At 48.0% G+C, this 17,302-nt stretch overlaps 1 protein-coding gene across 16 annotated transcripts; it reads left to right on the top strand.

Moving 5' to 3' along the window:
• Window positions 1-50: 50 nt before the first annotated feature.
• On the top strand, window positions 51-17,141 carry LOC122371553 (phosphoribosyl pyrophosphate synthase-associated protein 2-like). Of its 16 annotated transcripts, none has more exons than XM_043347959.1 (12): window positions 51-327; window positions 2,188-2,256; window positions 4,088-4,190; window positions 7,989-8,111; window positions 10,032-10,195; window positions 10,564-10,688; window positions 10,863-10,950; window positions 11,294-11,439; window positions 12,553-12,672; window positions 14,601-14,723; window positions 15,090-15,236; window positions 15,601-17,141. In XM_043347959.1, the coding sequence occupies exons 2-12, from the start codon at window positions 2,238-2,240 to the stop codon at window positions 15,757-15,759; spliced, it is 1,317 nt and encodes a 438-aa protein (XP_043203894.1). In that variant the 5' UTR covers window positions 51-327; window positions 2,188-2,237; the 3' UTR covers window positions 15,760-17,141. The 16 variants fall into 16 exon arrangements, with proteins under 16 accessions (XP_043203894.1, XP_043203896.1, XP_043203900.1 ...); XM_043347961.1 differs by lacking the exon at window positions 7,989-8,111 and adding an exon at window positions 6,267-6,386 and having other exon boundaries at window positions 235-327; XM_043347960.1 differs by lacking the exon at window positions 51-327 and adding an exon at window positions 852-1,467.
• Window positions 17,142-17,302: the final 161 nt, after the last annotated feature.

Genomic DNA, 17,302 nt, shown 5'->3' with positions numbered 1-17,302 from the left:
CTCTCAAGCCCACCAATGGAGAATGTATGTTCGTTTATAAACGACTCACTGACTGTTCGCGGTCAAAATGCACATGTTCACCAATTGCTGTCTCTGATTCAATATCTTTCTCTTTGCATTCCAAAATCCCTCCAAAAATGAACACAATAGATGGTTTCGAAGATGTCTCAGCAGCGTCATTTATGCCTAGGTTTGATAAAAATTGCTTCCAAATCAAAGGTTTTCCTTCATAACAGCACTTTTTGTGCTTTTCTCGGAGAACGTGGTGCGCGGATGCAATTTTATATTGCACAATTTTCTCAAGCAAAAGAGGAAACTCGGCTCTAGGTAAGACTGAATAAGTTGCATTTTATTGCATTAACATTGTTCGTAATTTTCCAATTGCTTGAAGTTTCATTCTTGGTGTCTCAGTGTGGTCGGTCATGAAGCACCGAGTAGGTATCATCTATCAGTTATCACTATTGCTATTATAATTCAAAGATAAACTTGGATTTTTAGATATTTTCGTAAAACATGAAAGCTTTGTACCTCAACTGCTTCAACCTATTTGCTAATATTTTGCCAATGTATTACTGGAAAAAAATCATACTCTACCTACGCCTTGTCATACTATCATATCACTACTATCTTGTCACTATCATATCATCATACTAATGTTGCTGTTTGTATCTTATCACTCTTGTAAACTCATTCATTTGGCACTTGTGGGCTCACTTTCCCGTTTGGATGTGTTCTCATCCATCGGGCGAGCTCTTTCTATGCGGGTTCCTTCCCTTCTCCCCATCCCTGCATTCATTTTGGCTACTCTCAGACCAAGGGAACCCCAAACAGGTGAGTTGAACAGGTGAGTTGTGCGCCAAAAGCAATCGGTTTTGCGCCAAAATTTTGGCTCAACTTGCACCAAAAGTTGAAGCTTATTTATGCTGAGTTTTAACCTTTTTTACCATTTGAACATACGCACGTGCCTATTCAAGTATACCATAAATGTTATAAAGTTTGTTAACTAAACCAAGGATTAAGGAGACTATGATAAAAAGCAAGTTGGATAAGCTTGTTCTTCAAGCATGTTCCTTCATAAGCTGAATTTTTCAAAATAGAATGAGAGAAGACACAAGGCTGCTGTTAGCTGTATGCCAGACTGGAAAATATACACATTATGCCTAATATGTCTGGCATAGTGGTGGGATTGCGCTGGAAATTTCAGCGCATGTCCGGCGTAACTTGGCATTGCTGAATTCATTGTATGGCGGCGGCTGAATTTTTCGGTGCAGGGCGGTTGGATATTTTTTTTTGTTTTTTGTTTTGGCGAAAGACAGTCACCGAATTTAGTCGGCACGCTGGTCAATCTAGCAGTAGGTTCGCCCTGCGGGCGGCTTTGTTCAGGACGAGACGTCCCCGCCCCCCGTCGTCGCGTGCTCGAACTGACGAGCCGCCCTGAGTCGACTCAGCGGAGGAACGGCCGCCAAGGTGAGGCCTCAACCTTCAGCGTGGAGAATGGAGATAGGTATGGAAATCCTTGTTGAACTTCGCCAAGCGTCGTTAAGTAATTTTGTAGTGGGTTCCTACCCACTGCGGTATCGAGGGGAATGAGAGCGCGGAAGACCTGGCGAAACAAACGGCCGCCCTGCCCTCAAACGCCCACTCGCTGACCAGGGCGGTTCACTGTGCGGCCACGCATCAATGGCGCTACATTTACCTACAATGTTATTACTTGTCCGAGTCACTATTCAAGCCACTCCTCGGGAGCACGCCACCGCTCCCTATCCCCGGAAAGGGGACTCCGTTTCGGTGCACCAGATGAGGGTGGGCCACTGGGGCCGCTCGTGCACCGAATCGGCTGCTTCCACTCCGCGGCATGCCAGCAGTGTCCAGATAAGCGGCGCCCCGTGCCAAGAAGAGGCTAATGTGCCGGAGCTCGTGCTGCACCGCTGCCCGGCCCTAACTGGCTCCCGCCAGTCTCGAACACACCGCTCCGCCGATTTTTGTGGCCCCGGAACTTCCAGCCCCGGACTTGTGTCCCGGCATGACCCTACAGTGCGCTAAGGGTATTGAGGTATTGGGTTTCCGTGGGGCCGGACAGGGCCGGGCACTCCCAATTCGGCACAAACTTCCACATATGCCAGGCGTACTGACCTTTTTCTTCGGATCAGGATGAATTTAGTAATTATAACATTTTCTTTATTTCAGATAAATAACATCCTGAGTACCTACTTCCTGATCCGCTCATCTTGAACCTGATGTCATCGGAGGTCATAGGTGAGTCTTGGTCCCCTACTGGCTTATCCAACAGGCATTTATCCTCTCAAGGCCATTTTTCTCTCATAAACTGAACTATACCAATTAACAGGTAATCGAGTTGACCAGCACTGACCTGTGTAATGATATTACCATGATGGTAGCAGTTGCACAGAAATCAGCTAGCCTGCCATTACATCAGAACAATGCAATTGCGTGCTTTGAATGCCGCATTCAAACCTGCGCTGCCGCCAAAACACAAATCATTCGCATCAAAACGTCACTTCCTACATGTCACTTCACGTCAAAACTGCCGGGCTTCTGGCAGGTGACCCGCTGCCAGCTGGCACGTGAATGTCATTCCTGCTCTGTCGTGTGACTGTCCGTTTGGCAGAGCTCCACACGCCACTGAGGTGTGGTCTGGGTGTCGGGGCCACCGCTAGACCAAATTGCTTGTCGCAGGCTGAGGCCCGATTTCATGTGGAGCTAGACTGTAGAGTGGAGATATCGGTTCCGAGGGCTAGAATCGGACTCTGAGGCTGGGAAATAATCGTGTTTCAGGGGCTTGGAAGTCAGTTCCGATACTGCTCAAATCGGATATGGGGATGAAAAATCGGTTTTATGGGTTAGAAATGCATTGCGAGTGTAAGAAGTCGTCGGTTCTAAGGATACCAAGGAAATCATTGATTACGAGAGCGACAAATGAGTTCTGATGGTGTGCATTGTTACAAAGTCTCGCCCTTACATAAGCCTGGTTCTGGTCGGTCCGGGACAGCTCGGACTTGAGTCTGGATGGTTTGGTCATGACGAGTGGTCGTCTTTGAGGCTCCCGGGGAGTTTTTTTTTGTCTCAACTCAAGAAGTCCCGTTACGGAGCTTAAAAAGTTTCATATCGAAGTCCATAAACGGACTCTAGCATTATCAGTTTTAAGCTCAAATGCAGTCAGTCAACATTTGAATCAATTCGTGAATCAAACGGGCTCACCTCGACACTCGCAGATTCAGCTGTGGGCTCAAAGCGGCTCAATGCGAGACTCGGGCTTCTCAGTTCATGAATCAAACGCACTCTGTTTATGATTCTGGGCGACTCTGGCCTGTTGTGGATCGTTGGCTGGCCGGAGGTGGCCAGTTTAGAGGCCGGACGGCGGAGCGGGCCGGCCTCAGTTCGCGCGGAGCGACGGTGCAGGGCGGTCGAATCGGTGCGGGCGAGCTGTGCGGAGTGCGGACTGACAGTGCGGAAGAGCTGTGCGGACAGACATTGCGGACTTATTTGGCGGAAAAATAGTCGGAACCGTTCTATAAAGCGGAATAGCACCACTGAAGCGCCAGTTCTTTTTTCTCTCTGAGCTTACCGAGAGGATAGCGGTGTGAGAAGCGGAGGTGGTGTCGATATTGGTCACAATTTTGAAGGCACGAGGTAGCTCAAGAAGAAGCCGCGATGTTTCACATGGATCCAACCACGACTGGTATGCGAGACGGCGAGATTTGACGTCTCGGAGTTGGCGGTCGGCTGTGGCGGGTTTGAATATTAGTTAATCGAGTAGATATTTATGTAGCTTGGGCTTAGCTAACAGTACTTCCATGGGTGTCGTTTTATATAGGCACCTGTGGAAAGTGACGCCCGTGAGTATTCCCCGTTGCCATTTTTCACTTGCACTATTTGAAAACAGTTTCCTCTTGTCGACATTGCAAACCAACATCTGCACTCTGGCTCGAACCATCCCGACCCCTGTTATCCATATTAAAGTCCTATCTCGACACCCTGACTCTAACCATTCCCCGGTGTCTTTGCTTCAAACCTGCCTCTAAATTCTCGCTCTAACCGCCCCCCGTTGGTTGTCTTTCTGTTTCAGACCTGCCTCTCCACTCTCCACTCATGAATACCGGCGTGTGTAACGGGGACATTATGATCCTCGCGGGGAACTCGCACCCCGCGCTGGCCCAGCTGATCGCAGAGTAAGTGGCGAATTCAACCGGTTCGGACGCGTTAGATGATCAGACGGTTGGGTAACGTTGTTTGCGGCATTTGCAAGAGCGAAGCCAAAGGAGCGCTGTCAATTTTTGAATGTTTCATATGGGAACTTTTCACGTATTATTTTTTTGGATGTCAAAGTCAATATCAGATAATATTGTTTTCGTGTCTTTGGATTTGCTAAATGCTAAATATAAATGTATGCTTCATTGCTAAATGTGTCAGTGATGCATGATTAATGATAACGATTCAAGCTAACGTTTGAGAAATTGTTGCTATGTCATATTTTCGACACTGCTGTTGACCGATTGTCATGTTGTGTCGCCCGCCACCGCCTGAGCCCGTCCCTTTCCTATTATTCTGATCACACTGGGATCCATGTGACCTGGGAGGCTCGCTGAAGCCTCTAATGTAGCTTGTCTACATAGGTGTCTACGGCTACTCATGGCATATTCTGTTAGTGACGTGTTGTGTGCCACCTAAAGCTCAGTTCTGTGTATCGTGAGCAATATTGTCATAAGTGACATGCGTGTTATTTGTTTGATTGTGGTCATATAGTGTCATCCACGGCATAGTGCTCAGATGTCACTATATTTGCAGTATGCTGTGATCGCCTTTTATGTATTTTTAGCGTGCAGTATTCATACCCGTGTTAATTCAGAATATCTCATCCACGACCCTCTAGCTCTTTTGTGTTTAATCGATGGCACTCAAACTGTGTGTTTTATCTGCTCCCTAGTAAATGTAGGGTGTTCAATTCTTTTGCCGTCGATAACTGTAAGAGCCTAGGGGTCCCAAAGTCTCACTCTTTTCTTTTTGATTAAAGGGACCCTCCCACCTTCAAAAAAGTTAATGAATTGGCACGAAAGTGATGTCGCTCGGTTCAGAAAGAGCGAAAACGAATATCTACCAAATTTCATCGAAAAATATTCACCGGTTTTCAAGATATTAGACTTTTACTTTTGTTTACTTTTTGGGATTTCCGCTGTTCCTAGCGACTTTATTTGAAAGTGCGGCATTTGTTGCGCGCAAAGCAGCATATACCACCGCGTGCTACCAAACGTTTTAGTAAAAGATTTAAAAATCGTTAGATCTCCGCTGACGTCACAAATTCTAAGGGGGCATACCAATGCACTAGCCCCTTAGAATCCGAAAACTGCAAGTTTGAAATTCCATATCTCCGAATTAAAGCATTTGTCGATGTTGTGAGTGCCCAAACCGGTATTTGCAGGCCATGGCCACCAATTTGGCTATCTCAACTCAAAACTAATGTTAAGGTGGGAGTGTCCCTTTAAGGCTGGGTGATGAGGCCCATAAGTAAATCTATCTTCATCCTATATGGCGTCTTACCTACTGTGTCAGTGTTACTTGTCTGTACCGTGTCGCCCCCTATTGTGCGCGCTGTCTTGCATGATGTTCTATTGCGTGTGCTGTAATTGCCTTTCAACAGGGAATGTGTCTGCTGATATTGTCAATGAACGCGAGGTTTTGCGTTGTATTACACATATGTCGTGTTGTATGTTGTTTGTGGCTTGTGCAACGACGATGTCTGTTGTACGTTGTGAATACAATAGTTGTGAGCACCGTTGAACGCTGCGAGTCTGGTCACTGTAAGACTGTAAGACTGTAAGACTGTAGACTGTACAGACTGTACACCAGGCCCAATACCGGTCATGTATGATTTCGAGCTTTTACGGCTAGACATCTTAATTCAAGGTACGTTTTTTCGGCTACTAGTCGCTTATTCTTGACGACCTCGATGTGAAGGTCGAAAATTCGAATAGAAAACAATAAGCGACTGGTAGCCGAAAAAGCATACTTTGAGTTAAATGCCGGCCGCCGAGCAGTCGGTGCTTGGCGCGGTTGGACGCTGTGATTTTGGACGTTGTGAGTTTGTATGGATGTGAGTTTGTACGCTGTGACTGGCCGTAACCGGGTGTCGGTCGCCGAGCAGTCGTCTGGGGATGCAGTTGGTTGTTGTGAGTTTGTACGTTGTGAGTTTGCACGCTGTGAGTTTGTCCGCTGTAACCCGCCGTAACCGGGTGTCGGTCGCCGAGCAGTCGGCTGGGGGTGCGGCTGGGCGCGTGCCTCGTGTACCAGAAGACAGACAGGGAGACCATGGTGGAGATACAGGAGTCGGTCCGTTCGCGCACCGTGTACATTCTACAGACTGGCAGCAAGTGAGTGTCGCTCGCCCGCCCGCCGCCGCCCCCGCCCCCGCCACTGCCCTCGTCAGTAGCTCCGCCACAGCCACCACCGCCAAGAAAACTATGGCGGGAACCCGCACCCACCGCTATCAAAACTATGACGGAAAACCGCACCATTGCCCATTAGAAATTATAAGCATCATAAGCATAGCCAAAATCCGCACTGACACCCACCGCCCTCGTGACGAAAGCGGAAAAACGTCCTCCGCCAACAGAACTCGAGCGTGAATGTGTATAAGTAGAGCACACAACTACCGCTGTCCCTTTTTCTTTGAAACTATCGCGAGAACGTGAGTAGGTAGATACACGGGCAACGTTTTATCACATTACAAAGAACTTCATGTCCTTACGATTGAGTCGATGCATGCACGACCGTCGACCACGTTACCCAGAGAAAACGCACTTATTAGCACCGGCCTGTATGGAGAGGTAGCTTGTGGGGGCATGATGGTGGGTGTTAAACAGTGTACCTGCAATAGGTGCAAGCTGTGGAATGGAGATGCGTAGGCCGAAAGAAAGGAGCTATAACTATGACCAACTGGGATATGGAAGTGCGAGGAAGTGCTTATATGGTTTACTCGCGATAGTTGAGTTTCGTTGTGATTAATTTCGTTCTCGTCTGCCCCCAGGAGAGAAAACGCCACTATGTAAAGTTAAGGGATGGGAGACAGCCATCCATTTTAAAGATATAAATACTTGAACTATCGCAGGGAAAAGGAAGCCATGATGCGTTACTGGAGGACATATTGAGCTCAAAGTCATGACATTACGATGCTATAGCGAGGCGAGCAATGCTTTTTACATTTTTTTTACGGGCGAAATACCTGCGATGAGGCTTACAACTGGCGCAATGGGACGTAAAAGTCAACTACCAAATTATTAACCAACATAACCGCGGTAACAGTCTGAGGGCTATATAATTAACAGCTGATAACGGATAACGCAACATAACACACTACATCTGATTGGGCCGTGTTCCAAGCTCCTAGCATCACCCCATCCCGGCCCAAGATTACTAAACTCCGACCCCACCAGCGAGCGAGTGCGCGCACTCTGAGTATCCCCGGCTCACCTATCCACGGGGGCGGGGACGGAGGAGCGGCGGGCGGGCCTGCCGGGCTGTTGTGGCGTGCTCTGACACAGTAGAGAGGTGTTGCATGCAGGTGTCTGCTTCTTTTCCCTGTCTGACTGTGTGTGTGTGCCTCGTGGCCTGTGTGCGTGTGTCTGGTCTGTGTGTCTGTCTCACTAATACAGCGGGGTAGTCCGCCCCTTCTTCCTTCTCTTATTATCTCTCCCTCCGTCTTTTGTTTCATAATATTTTGTTTGTTTTCTCTTTGATCTTTTTTCTCACCTCTTTGTTTGTCTTTTTTGCACTTCACCTTCCTTTCATCCCTACATCCTTCCCGTTCCTTTTCATGCTTCGTCACATCGTTCTATTCCCTCTCTTGGCGTTGCTGCTGGCGTTGCTCCTCCTTGCCTTTTTGGTCCCTCCCGCGGCGGCCCAAGCGGCGCTTTCATCTGATCTGCGCCACTCACACAGTCGCCGTCGCCCTTTCCTCCATGTCTCTCGTATAGGAGGCTGGATCGTAAGCTGGTGGAAATCCAGATCGGAAAGTTTGCCAACAAGGAGACTCAGCTGGAGATAATGCACTCGCTTCGCGACCGAGATGTCTATATCTTGCAGACAGGAGGGATCATGTAAGATATTCACGAAGGGATCATGCAAGGATCATGTAAGATATTAACGGAGGGATCTAAAGATATGACCGGTGGGAATATGTAGGATATGCCCGGCGGGGTCCCATAAGGATAAACGGGAGCTTGTGATCGTTCTCGGGAAGTAAAATGAAAGTTCCAACAGCTATTTCAAAGTTTTGCCGAGCTTGGAGTGATAACGTTGGGAAATTCGTCCACGTTTATTTCGGAGTGTGGGGAGTGCTGGGAGTCATTGTCCTTCCTTCACGTCATAGTTTACCATACTGATCGGTTCTTTCATCATTGTGGCTGCTACGCTATTCGGTGTTTAAATGTTGCTCTCATCGCTTTTTTCGGCACGTTTGGTCAATTTACTGTTATGATGTGCTTGGCTCTGCTCGTTACAACATTGCTCTTCTGGACTTTGAGCATTGATGCCCGAGCTTACTTAGTTCACCATTCGCGGTATGAATGTTTTGTTTTGTTTTCTTGTTCAGGCGCAGTGTGCTTGGTTAAATCTGTGCTGCAATTTAGGATAAACGCATTATATTGCTCATTTTTCGCGAAAGGGACGGTTTAACGTTTCCTCTTCGCTACATTGCTAGTATTTGCTGCCTAAATGTGCATCGACCGTTGGCCGTGAGGCAGCTTTGAGTGCACTAACGGGATTTTATGGATGGACTAATGCTTAATCAATTATTTTGGCTTTTCGAAGAGCATAGTGAGTTTGATTGAGTAAGTTGACGGGCAACTTTATCTGAAGCTATATACTACCATGGGGGGTTAGGCAGCTCATAACTGGCGATGAATGATGCCAGGAGCTGCGGCATCTCATGATTTCTAACAAAGCCCTTTCAACTTAGGTAATAAGTATGCTAAGGTCCCTAACTTGTGCTCGTTTTTAGACGGCGTGCGATTCAGCTGTCTCTTCTGGTAAAGATGTCCAATTCTGAATTCACGTGCTGAGGAATCGTAACCCTCTTAGCAAATTGCACAATAGACTTTTTCTCTCTAGTCTACCGCTTCAATAAGCTTGATAGAGCAGTTGGCATGACTGTATTTGAGACTAAATTAGTGATTCACTCCGATCCCAGCTCGCAACTCTGGTTTGTCATGTAGTTCACGACTTGACCGCCTCCTAATTCTGTGGTTGATACTGTCGTAGATTTCGTGGTCGAACTGCATGAAGCGGGCCGTGATCATGATGCGCACTGCGCAGTCTCCATTGACCGGATGTAGCTCATGAGCGTCAATTCGGGCATTGCTCGGCTGCAAGTGGCGCCCGTGTTCAGGGTGACCCCTACCGCCCAAGGGCGGCTCAAGGGAATGGCAACGGGTCTCATCGTTCAAATTACGGTTATAGCAAGTTAGAGCTAAATGAGGGATAATTGCTGACCTCAGCATATGGGTTCTCGATATGTGTTCACTGGGTTCCTCATTTAGGTAGGATTGCATCTGCTTTGTAACGATCCGTTCTCTATCGATCGATCGTTTAATTAGCTTTCAGATAAGATACCAAATTTAATTAGTCCATCATCTCCTTAGATTACTGATTGATCGTGGCAAAAGGTTGACTAAATCGCGCGCAGTGGGGCAGGGTTACCGGACGGCTTTGGCGGGGCTCTTTGAAATGATTTTGCATTAGCGCGTAAAATTAGCATGGCATCGAGGGTATCACATATCGTGTGCTAATTGTCACAATCTTTAGGCCTACGTCTAGTATTGTCATATCACTTGTCATCGAATAAATCGTAAAAATATTTTGCAGTATAGTTATTAGAAGTACCAATAAATATCAGTCATCATTCACCATAACACACCATAAGTCATCGCCAAAACATTCTAGCGTCTTACTTCAAGCAAAACACTCTCTCACCGTGTATTCCCCCCCTCTCCCCCACTTTGCGCTCTCCTTGACAACAGGGACGTCAACAACTCCATCATGGAGCTGCTGGTGATGGCGTACGCCTGCAAGACGTCCTCAGCTCGCAACATCATCGGCGTGATCCCCTACCTGCCCTACAGCAAGCAGTCCAAGATGCGGAAACGGGGCTGCATCGTCTCCAAACTGCTCGCCAAGATGATGTGTGAGTGAAGGAGAAGGACAGTTGGCTAGAGGGAGGGACAGATGGATAGAGGGAGGAGAGAGGGAAAGAGAGAGCCGGTGCTCTGACGTCTGCCAGTTGTTGAGCAAACTGATTTGTTGAGTTGTAGCAAACTGAGTGCTACTTTGCTACGTCGTTGTTCACTGTCGTGCTTTGGTACTCTCGTAAAGTGATTATAACTGGTAATAGCTAATCACGTATGGCTACTTACGAGAACATTTATCGAAGCTGGACAGGGCTTCTTACATATGTATGGCTGTATTTGCAAGGGGCTCTTCAGTGCCCTACTAGGGCCTATGCATAGTTTAAGAAGCTTGATTATTGCTTGACGACTGATTTGCTTGTTGTAGGCAAAGCGGGCCTGACGCACATCATCACCATGGACCTCCATCAGAAAGAGATCCAGGGATTTTTCGACTGCCCCGTGGATAATCTGAGGGCGTCGCCGTTCCTGCTCAACTATATCGTCGAACAGGTACGAACCGGGAAGAGGGCATAAGAAGGGAGAGGAAAGAAGGAGAAGGGAGAAGTGCTAGAGTGAAAAGGAGAGAAAACACTGAGATCAGGGAATAGAAGGATGTGTAACATTGTCAGAGCTTGTACGACCGAATCTTGCCCACCTTACAATGACCTGACCTGACACCGGCAGATCCCCGACTACCGCAACTCCGTGATTGTGGCCAAGGACCCGGCCTCCTGTAAGAGGGCCACATCGTACGCCGAGAGACTTCGCGTCGGTAAGTTCTAACAGGCCTCGTGTGAGGCGAGAGGAGCGAGGGGGCAGGAGTTGTTGCAACGCGAAACTGGCGCATTATTTCAGTTGGGCGTTGGCTTGCATTTATTGCTTACTATGCAATAAATGCGAAACGCCGAGCAGTGCTTAATTTCCTCTTATAACCTTTAATCAAAGTTTTAAACACATGAATATTTAGTCTGAAGGCCTCCCAAATCACTCAACATTTTTATCAATTTCATATACTTTATTAGATGGATAAGTATATGCTTGTCTCAGAGGCTCTTTTTTTAGGCTCACCCACTTTACCCTCCTCTCCCTCCCTTCTCTTCCCCCTCTCCCTCTAGGAATTGCCGTCATCCACGGCGAGGCGAAGACGCGTTTCGATGACGACTACGAGGACGCGGACGAAGACGGCGATGACGGCCGGACGTCACCGCCGCCGCTGCCGGCCAGGCAGCAGGGCCGCCTGCACTCGTCCGTCTCCATGTCGGTAGGTGTGGAGAGTTGGAGAGAGTGGAGAGAGTGGAGAGAGGGAGAGAGAGAGAGTGGGGGATGTGCCATGTATCGATGCGGTAAAATTATGTATGGCAGCTGTGGCATTGAGTGGGCGCGTAGGTGTCTGTTTGATGTTCTGTGGCTGAATGTTCGATGTTTGTGAAATTCGGGAGAGAAGTTGGTACAGAGGCAACCTTTCGGTACCGAGGACGTTATTGATTAAACCAATGCATTTTTACGTTGAATGTGATGTGAATTTCGACGGCCACTTCTTGTGGCCCATCATCTTCTCGAGTCGTTTCTGTACCGTTGGGTTTGCAACTGTTCCTGCGTAGTATACTCGTAAGCAGCTTATCCCCGTGAATCTGCCATATCTTTGTCCTCGTGATAGACTGAGTCCCGTCCTGTTAATATCTCCCTCTTTTCAGTTGTTACCCCCTCCGTCCGCGCGCTGTTCTGGTCTCCATTGCTTTGCTCTGGTGTTGTGTTTCCGTTCCGTTTTACTATGTTTATGCGCTCTGGGATGTCCTGTCCCATGGGTGTGGGTGTCCTGTCCTAACCTAATCTGTTTCTGGAGGGGAGCTGGTACTCCGCATCGTTCCTACTCAGGCCTGAAGGCAGTTGGGTGGCGGACAGAACGCTCTTCCAGCTGTTATGTGATTTAACCATGCCTGACCGAAACTTACTTATGGCTCTTCTTCCCACCTGTGTGCGCACAAGGCGTGCTCCTCCGTGCTCTTAAGGGCAGACAAGATGGATCGGGTATTACAATTAATGACCTGACATAGCATAAAAACGGCCAGCGCCCATTGTGTATTTTATTTTTCTCTTACCAGTTCCACGCAGTCTTATCCAACAAAACCCTTTCCTCTACTGAGAGATCTTTTGGTATCCATATCCCTCCTCCCCACCGCGCTGGGTCCATGCTTAACTATTTCCTGATCCACGGTCCACCTTACACTGTCTTACCATCTGCCCTCCCCATTTCCCACCTTACCCTCGCCGTGCCCCAGTCGGCCTTAGCCTAGCCGTACGAACGGACTCTCCGGTCGCCGATGCCCCCATATCACCGCGCTGACCGCCGCCGGCGCCCGCCGCTGCACCCCAGTCGTTTATGGAGCGCTCCGAGCCTGGTGCCGAGCCCGGCCCCGTCACGGCCGCTGCCGCCGCCGCCGCCGCCCTGCGCCGCGGCCGCCCCCGCCTCCGCTCAGCGGCCTCCGTCTGCTTCGTGAGTAGCCGCCCCCGCCCCCGCCCCTGCCAGAGAGGGGACCGCCCACCGCCGCTCGCTGGTTCCGCGGTGGCATCGGCGGCGGCGGATGTTGAGAAAAGTCTAATGTGATGTTATGATCTTAATTTATGTGATATTATGCCAGTTTAGGACGAGCTTATTAAGAAAACAGATAATGCAGGCAGCTGGGTCTTTTTGACATGGTACTAGTTATATGTGGTGTAGAAGCTATCCATTAAAATTGAGGCTAGTAGTTTCGATTACGATGTGACATTACGATGTGTTCATGACCAAAGGCATATCTAGTTGTGTGTAGAAGGACGTTCCAAGGGGTCTGCGAACTAACAAACACTAACACATGCGTCGGAAGTAGTGGAAGCGTGGCAATCGGGCAAAAAGGTTGCTCATTTAAGTTTGTCAGGAAGCGGCTAGCCTCTAGAATCGTAAAAAAACTTCGGGCGGTCTGTTTCATTAAAGGGCAATAACCCTCTCGGATGCTTGGCCCTTGCTTTCATCGTTTGGACAAAGGCGTTATTTGGTCGCTAGCACACGAGTTTTGTGAGCTGCTTGGGGTTGTGATTACCAGGGAGTCACTCTCGTTGCTTTCTGGTTTGCCAAGTTGCTGAGTTTCTGGATTGCTGAGTTGCTCTTTGGCATGAGCTGGGCAGGAGCGGCAGAACGGTTTGGTGTGATCTTCGGCACAGAAAGGGGGAGGGAGAGCGGTCCGCGGATGGCCCCTAGTGCTCCAACTACGCTACTAACCGTTCGGTAGGCGGTGTTCGCGGTAGTTTCTAGCATATGACTAACACATAAAATGTTTCACGACTAGGACGAAGGCTTGGCTACGAGATCGACTGGGCTACTTCCAAGCGGCTTTGCGATGATAAGGACAAACGTTCGGTTTAGAGAATATATGAACGCTTTTGGTTTGTATAAGGCCAGTGCAATTTTCTGTCCTAAATTGAATATTGTCTACGCTTAAATAGAAACTGTTGGTAAATAGCTCAGCTTTTTAGCTGTCGTACTCCTTTATGTATTTTGATCCGACATATAGAACTCTGGCGTATATTTTGAAAATAAGGTTGATATAGTCGTGCTCTTCTTATATATCCGTACAATGGGCGCAGTTTGACGTACTAATCTGAAGCAGTCGGGAAACATATCGCATCCCGATCCTCAGACTGCTCCTTGTTTCATCAATCATGCTTCCGTGCTCTTTCATCGGCTTCCATCCATTTCTAACTAACCTTACGCCACCCTAAACTGGCAACCCTGGACCACTGAGCCGTAGCTTCGTACGTGGAGGCGGATTTAGTTGAAGTTCTAACATGCTTTTGGTTCTTTGGTTGTTTGCTTTTATTCAGTTGATCGTTTGGCACGTTTGGACCTTATTTCTTCGGCTTTTGTTTGCTGTGGGGCGTGGGAATTGGGCATTTATTATGTGGCATGGCCGTCGGACAATTTGACGTATTTTATCTACACTAAGGTAATGTGTGCTATGATGAGCCATAATGGATTGTGTGTGATTTTGCGTTTGTCTTTTTACGGAGCGAGCGAAGCGAGCGGAGTCTTTCTTATACTGGTTATATTGTGTTCATGTGATTGCAGATTGCATAAAAAGTGACATATTGCCTATGGTGACGGGTTTGTTTCCAAGTTTGACGTGTGACTTTTTCAAAGTCGGCGATCATCATCATGTATAGTGATAAAATGATTACTGTCTGATGTAATATCGTTCACAGGGTTCAGCCGCAATGTGACTTCCCCTCAGGTCATGGAGCTTACCTTAAACATTGTACCGGTCCTGCATGCATGTAATCGCGCACCTCGTGTGTCTTCACTAATTAACCGAGCCCTTCTGCTTTCTCACATATCGTCTCCCTTCGCTCCAATATCGACTCGTCTGTGACCTCCCCCGGGTCCGGCAGGGCGAGGTGGACCCGTCCCGCATCATGTCGGTTGGAGTGACCGGCGTACCGATGCAGGCGGCCAAGGAGAAGCCGCCCATCTCCGTGGTCGGCGACGTCGGCGGCAGGATCGCCATCATGGTGGTGAGTGTGATTCCGTCTGTGGGAGTAATGAAGTCATGCGGGTTGACTGTTGAACTCTTGAATGAGCCTCGTCACGACGTGTCTTCAGAATGGGATCGTGCAAGGGCAGATGTGATCGAGTCAGGTCAAGTGTGAGGGAAATCAACAGCGTGGGATTAAGCTTAAAATTAACACGAGGGCTGATGCTACTAGAGTATTATGGCGTATTCGAGATGAGTTAAGAACGTTTTGTGATTTTTCTATAAGGTGGTTAAAGACTAAGACAACTCCTCCTGCGGTAATTTCAATTTTCACTGAGGGGAACTTAGTTGCCCTCGTTTTTTTTTTTTACTGAGTTCGCTCTAACCGCTGTTTCCTTCTTCGCAGGATGACATGATCGACGATGTGCGCTCGTTTGTGGCCGCCGCTGAGATGCTGAAGGAGCGTGGCGCTTACAAGATCTACGTGATGGCCACGCACGGGCTGTTGTCGGCCGACGCGCCGCGTCTCATCGAGGAGTCGGCCATTGATGAGGTGAGACCGTGGCGCCACCTATACATGGTGGAGTTGACGGGCAGAGACATCTGCAGGAGTGTCGTATTATGTCATATCGCCGCAACGTTTTGCTACTCGTTTTGTTGCTCCCAGCTAAAAATTGTAAAGAATCAAATAATTGTGGGGTACTACTGTCTCAATGTGACAGAAGAGTAAGTTTTTGTTATTACCGTCTTGTATCATTTCACTTGTGCTGCCTTTGACATTGCGAACGTACATCTCGCTGACTTAGATATTATTTTGTCATCAGCCGACTCAGAATAAAGTTTCACATTGTGAACCGTAATTACCACGCCCTGCCTAGCCCCCTGGCTCTGACACCCTCCCCTTCCTTCCCCGGCAGGTGGTGGTGACCAACACGGTGCCGCACGACGTCCAGAAGATACACTGCCACAAAATCAAAACGGTCGACGTCAGCATCCTGCTCTCGGAGGCCATCAGACGTCTGCACAACAAGGAGAGTCTCAGCTATCTGTTCAGGAACATCACCATGGAGGATTAGATACGCAGGATAGCGAGGGCGATTGAAAAAGAGGGGATAGGGGTGTGAGATAGGGGGGAGGAAGAAGAGAAATGTGAGGACTTGTCTGCTAATGGAAATTGACGAGCGCAGGGAAATGAGGGAAAGGAAGGTAGCGAGAGAGTAAAAAAAGGAGAAGAGTGGAGGGCATGACGATGAGATGAGACGATGAGAATCGTACGTGAGAGAGTGGTAGAGAGGGCAGGAGAGATCGCGAGAGGGTATTCGATATTCGTTTGAAGAGAATATGGCTGTCACGCTATCTGTGTAACTGGAGAAAATGAAAAGACTGTTGTATTTGTGCGCGGCTAGCGGTATGTCGGGGTAAGACTAGGGGACGTAGCCAGATTTGACAATTGTCGCTCACAGTTTAAAGTGCCGAATTCTAGACTTCACGCTAAGTATACGATCTTAAATATCGAATACTAAATTCCTCAGAGTACTGAGCCTTTCAGAGATCAAAATTCAACCGTCAAGTGCCAGTAAAAAAAAAGTTTATCGAGTTGCATGCGAACATTCATTTTTGGGAAATATCGACCCTAGTTGACTCGTTATGATATGATCGAAAGGTAGTAGGACCCGATAAAACGAGCCCGTTGGAGTACTGGAACTCGGCCAGGTGTTAGCAGGTGTAGGTGGAATCCCGTGAGAATCCAATGGGATAGACTGGACTCCATGAGAGTCCTGTAGGGTTAGTGGGACTTCGCTAGGATCCAGTGGGATTAGTAGGACTCCTGGATCGATGGGATCATCACCTGTCTCGCGGGTTTGTAACAGCACTCGGTCCTCTGATTGGAAAGAACCATTGACATGTAGCGACGTCCTATGCAATAGGCGAGCAGGGAGGCGAACAACGACCACCGCCAGTTCTAACCGCGAACGGTGCCATATTTTGGCGACAAATTGTGTCAGTAAATTTCAATGCAAGGCTGTTTTGCGGGAGGCTGATGGTTGATAATGAGGTAGTGCCATTATTGACAATATTCCTGATATTTTTATGTCGGGCATCAGTGAAACTGTGGTTATTTGTGACGATGTCGTACGCGTACGTTGTCTGGGTAAATGCGTTAGGTTAGATGCACGCGTATTATGTTACATGTACTCTCTCACCATTTGCCTAACTTTTGTTACATTTGATTATCTGTCTACGGGGTACTGTGTCTGTATCGGTAGCTTAGTGACAACGTGTAATCGTTCTGTGTTCTTTATAACCGTACTAGCGGACAGACATACGCTTGGAAGTCATAGAACTGCTTAGTTTCTGTGCACTGGCGATTCGACGCCGAGCAAAAATGCCGCATGTTATTTCTCTTCGTGTCTTGTTTCCGCCATGGTATATCTTACTAATAAATGTAGAATTTCTATTTTGCGTGTCGAAGTGTCGAAGAGAGCGATCCTAGGTGGTCTTAGGGTAATGAATAGCGATCCCTTGCAGTCGAGATAATTGGATAGCACTACCGCTCCAATTTCACTGATGGTATGGCCACGGAATATTTAGACTACGACATAATCTAATACATAGTCT

Source organism: Amphibalanus amphitrite, unplaced genomic scaffold (assembly GCF_019059575.1).
Source record: "Amphibalanus amphitrite isolate SeventyFive unplaced genomic scaffold, NRLGWU_Aamphi_draft 001258F_arrow, whole genome shotgun sequence".
In the NCBI taxonomy this organism is placed as follows: domain Eukaryota; kingdom Metazoa; phylum Arthropoda; class Thecostraca; order Balanomorpha; family Balanidae; genus Amphibalanus; species Amphibalanus amphitrite.
The sequence above is the reverse complement of the archived record's forward strand: the minus strand, read 5'-3'. Positions and strand labels throughout refer to the sequence as shown.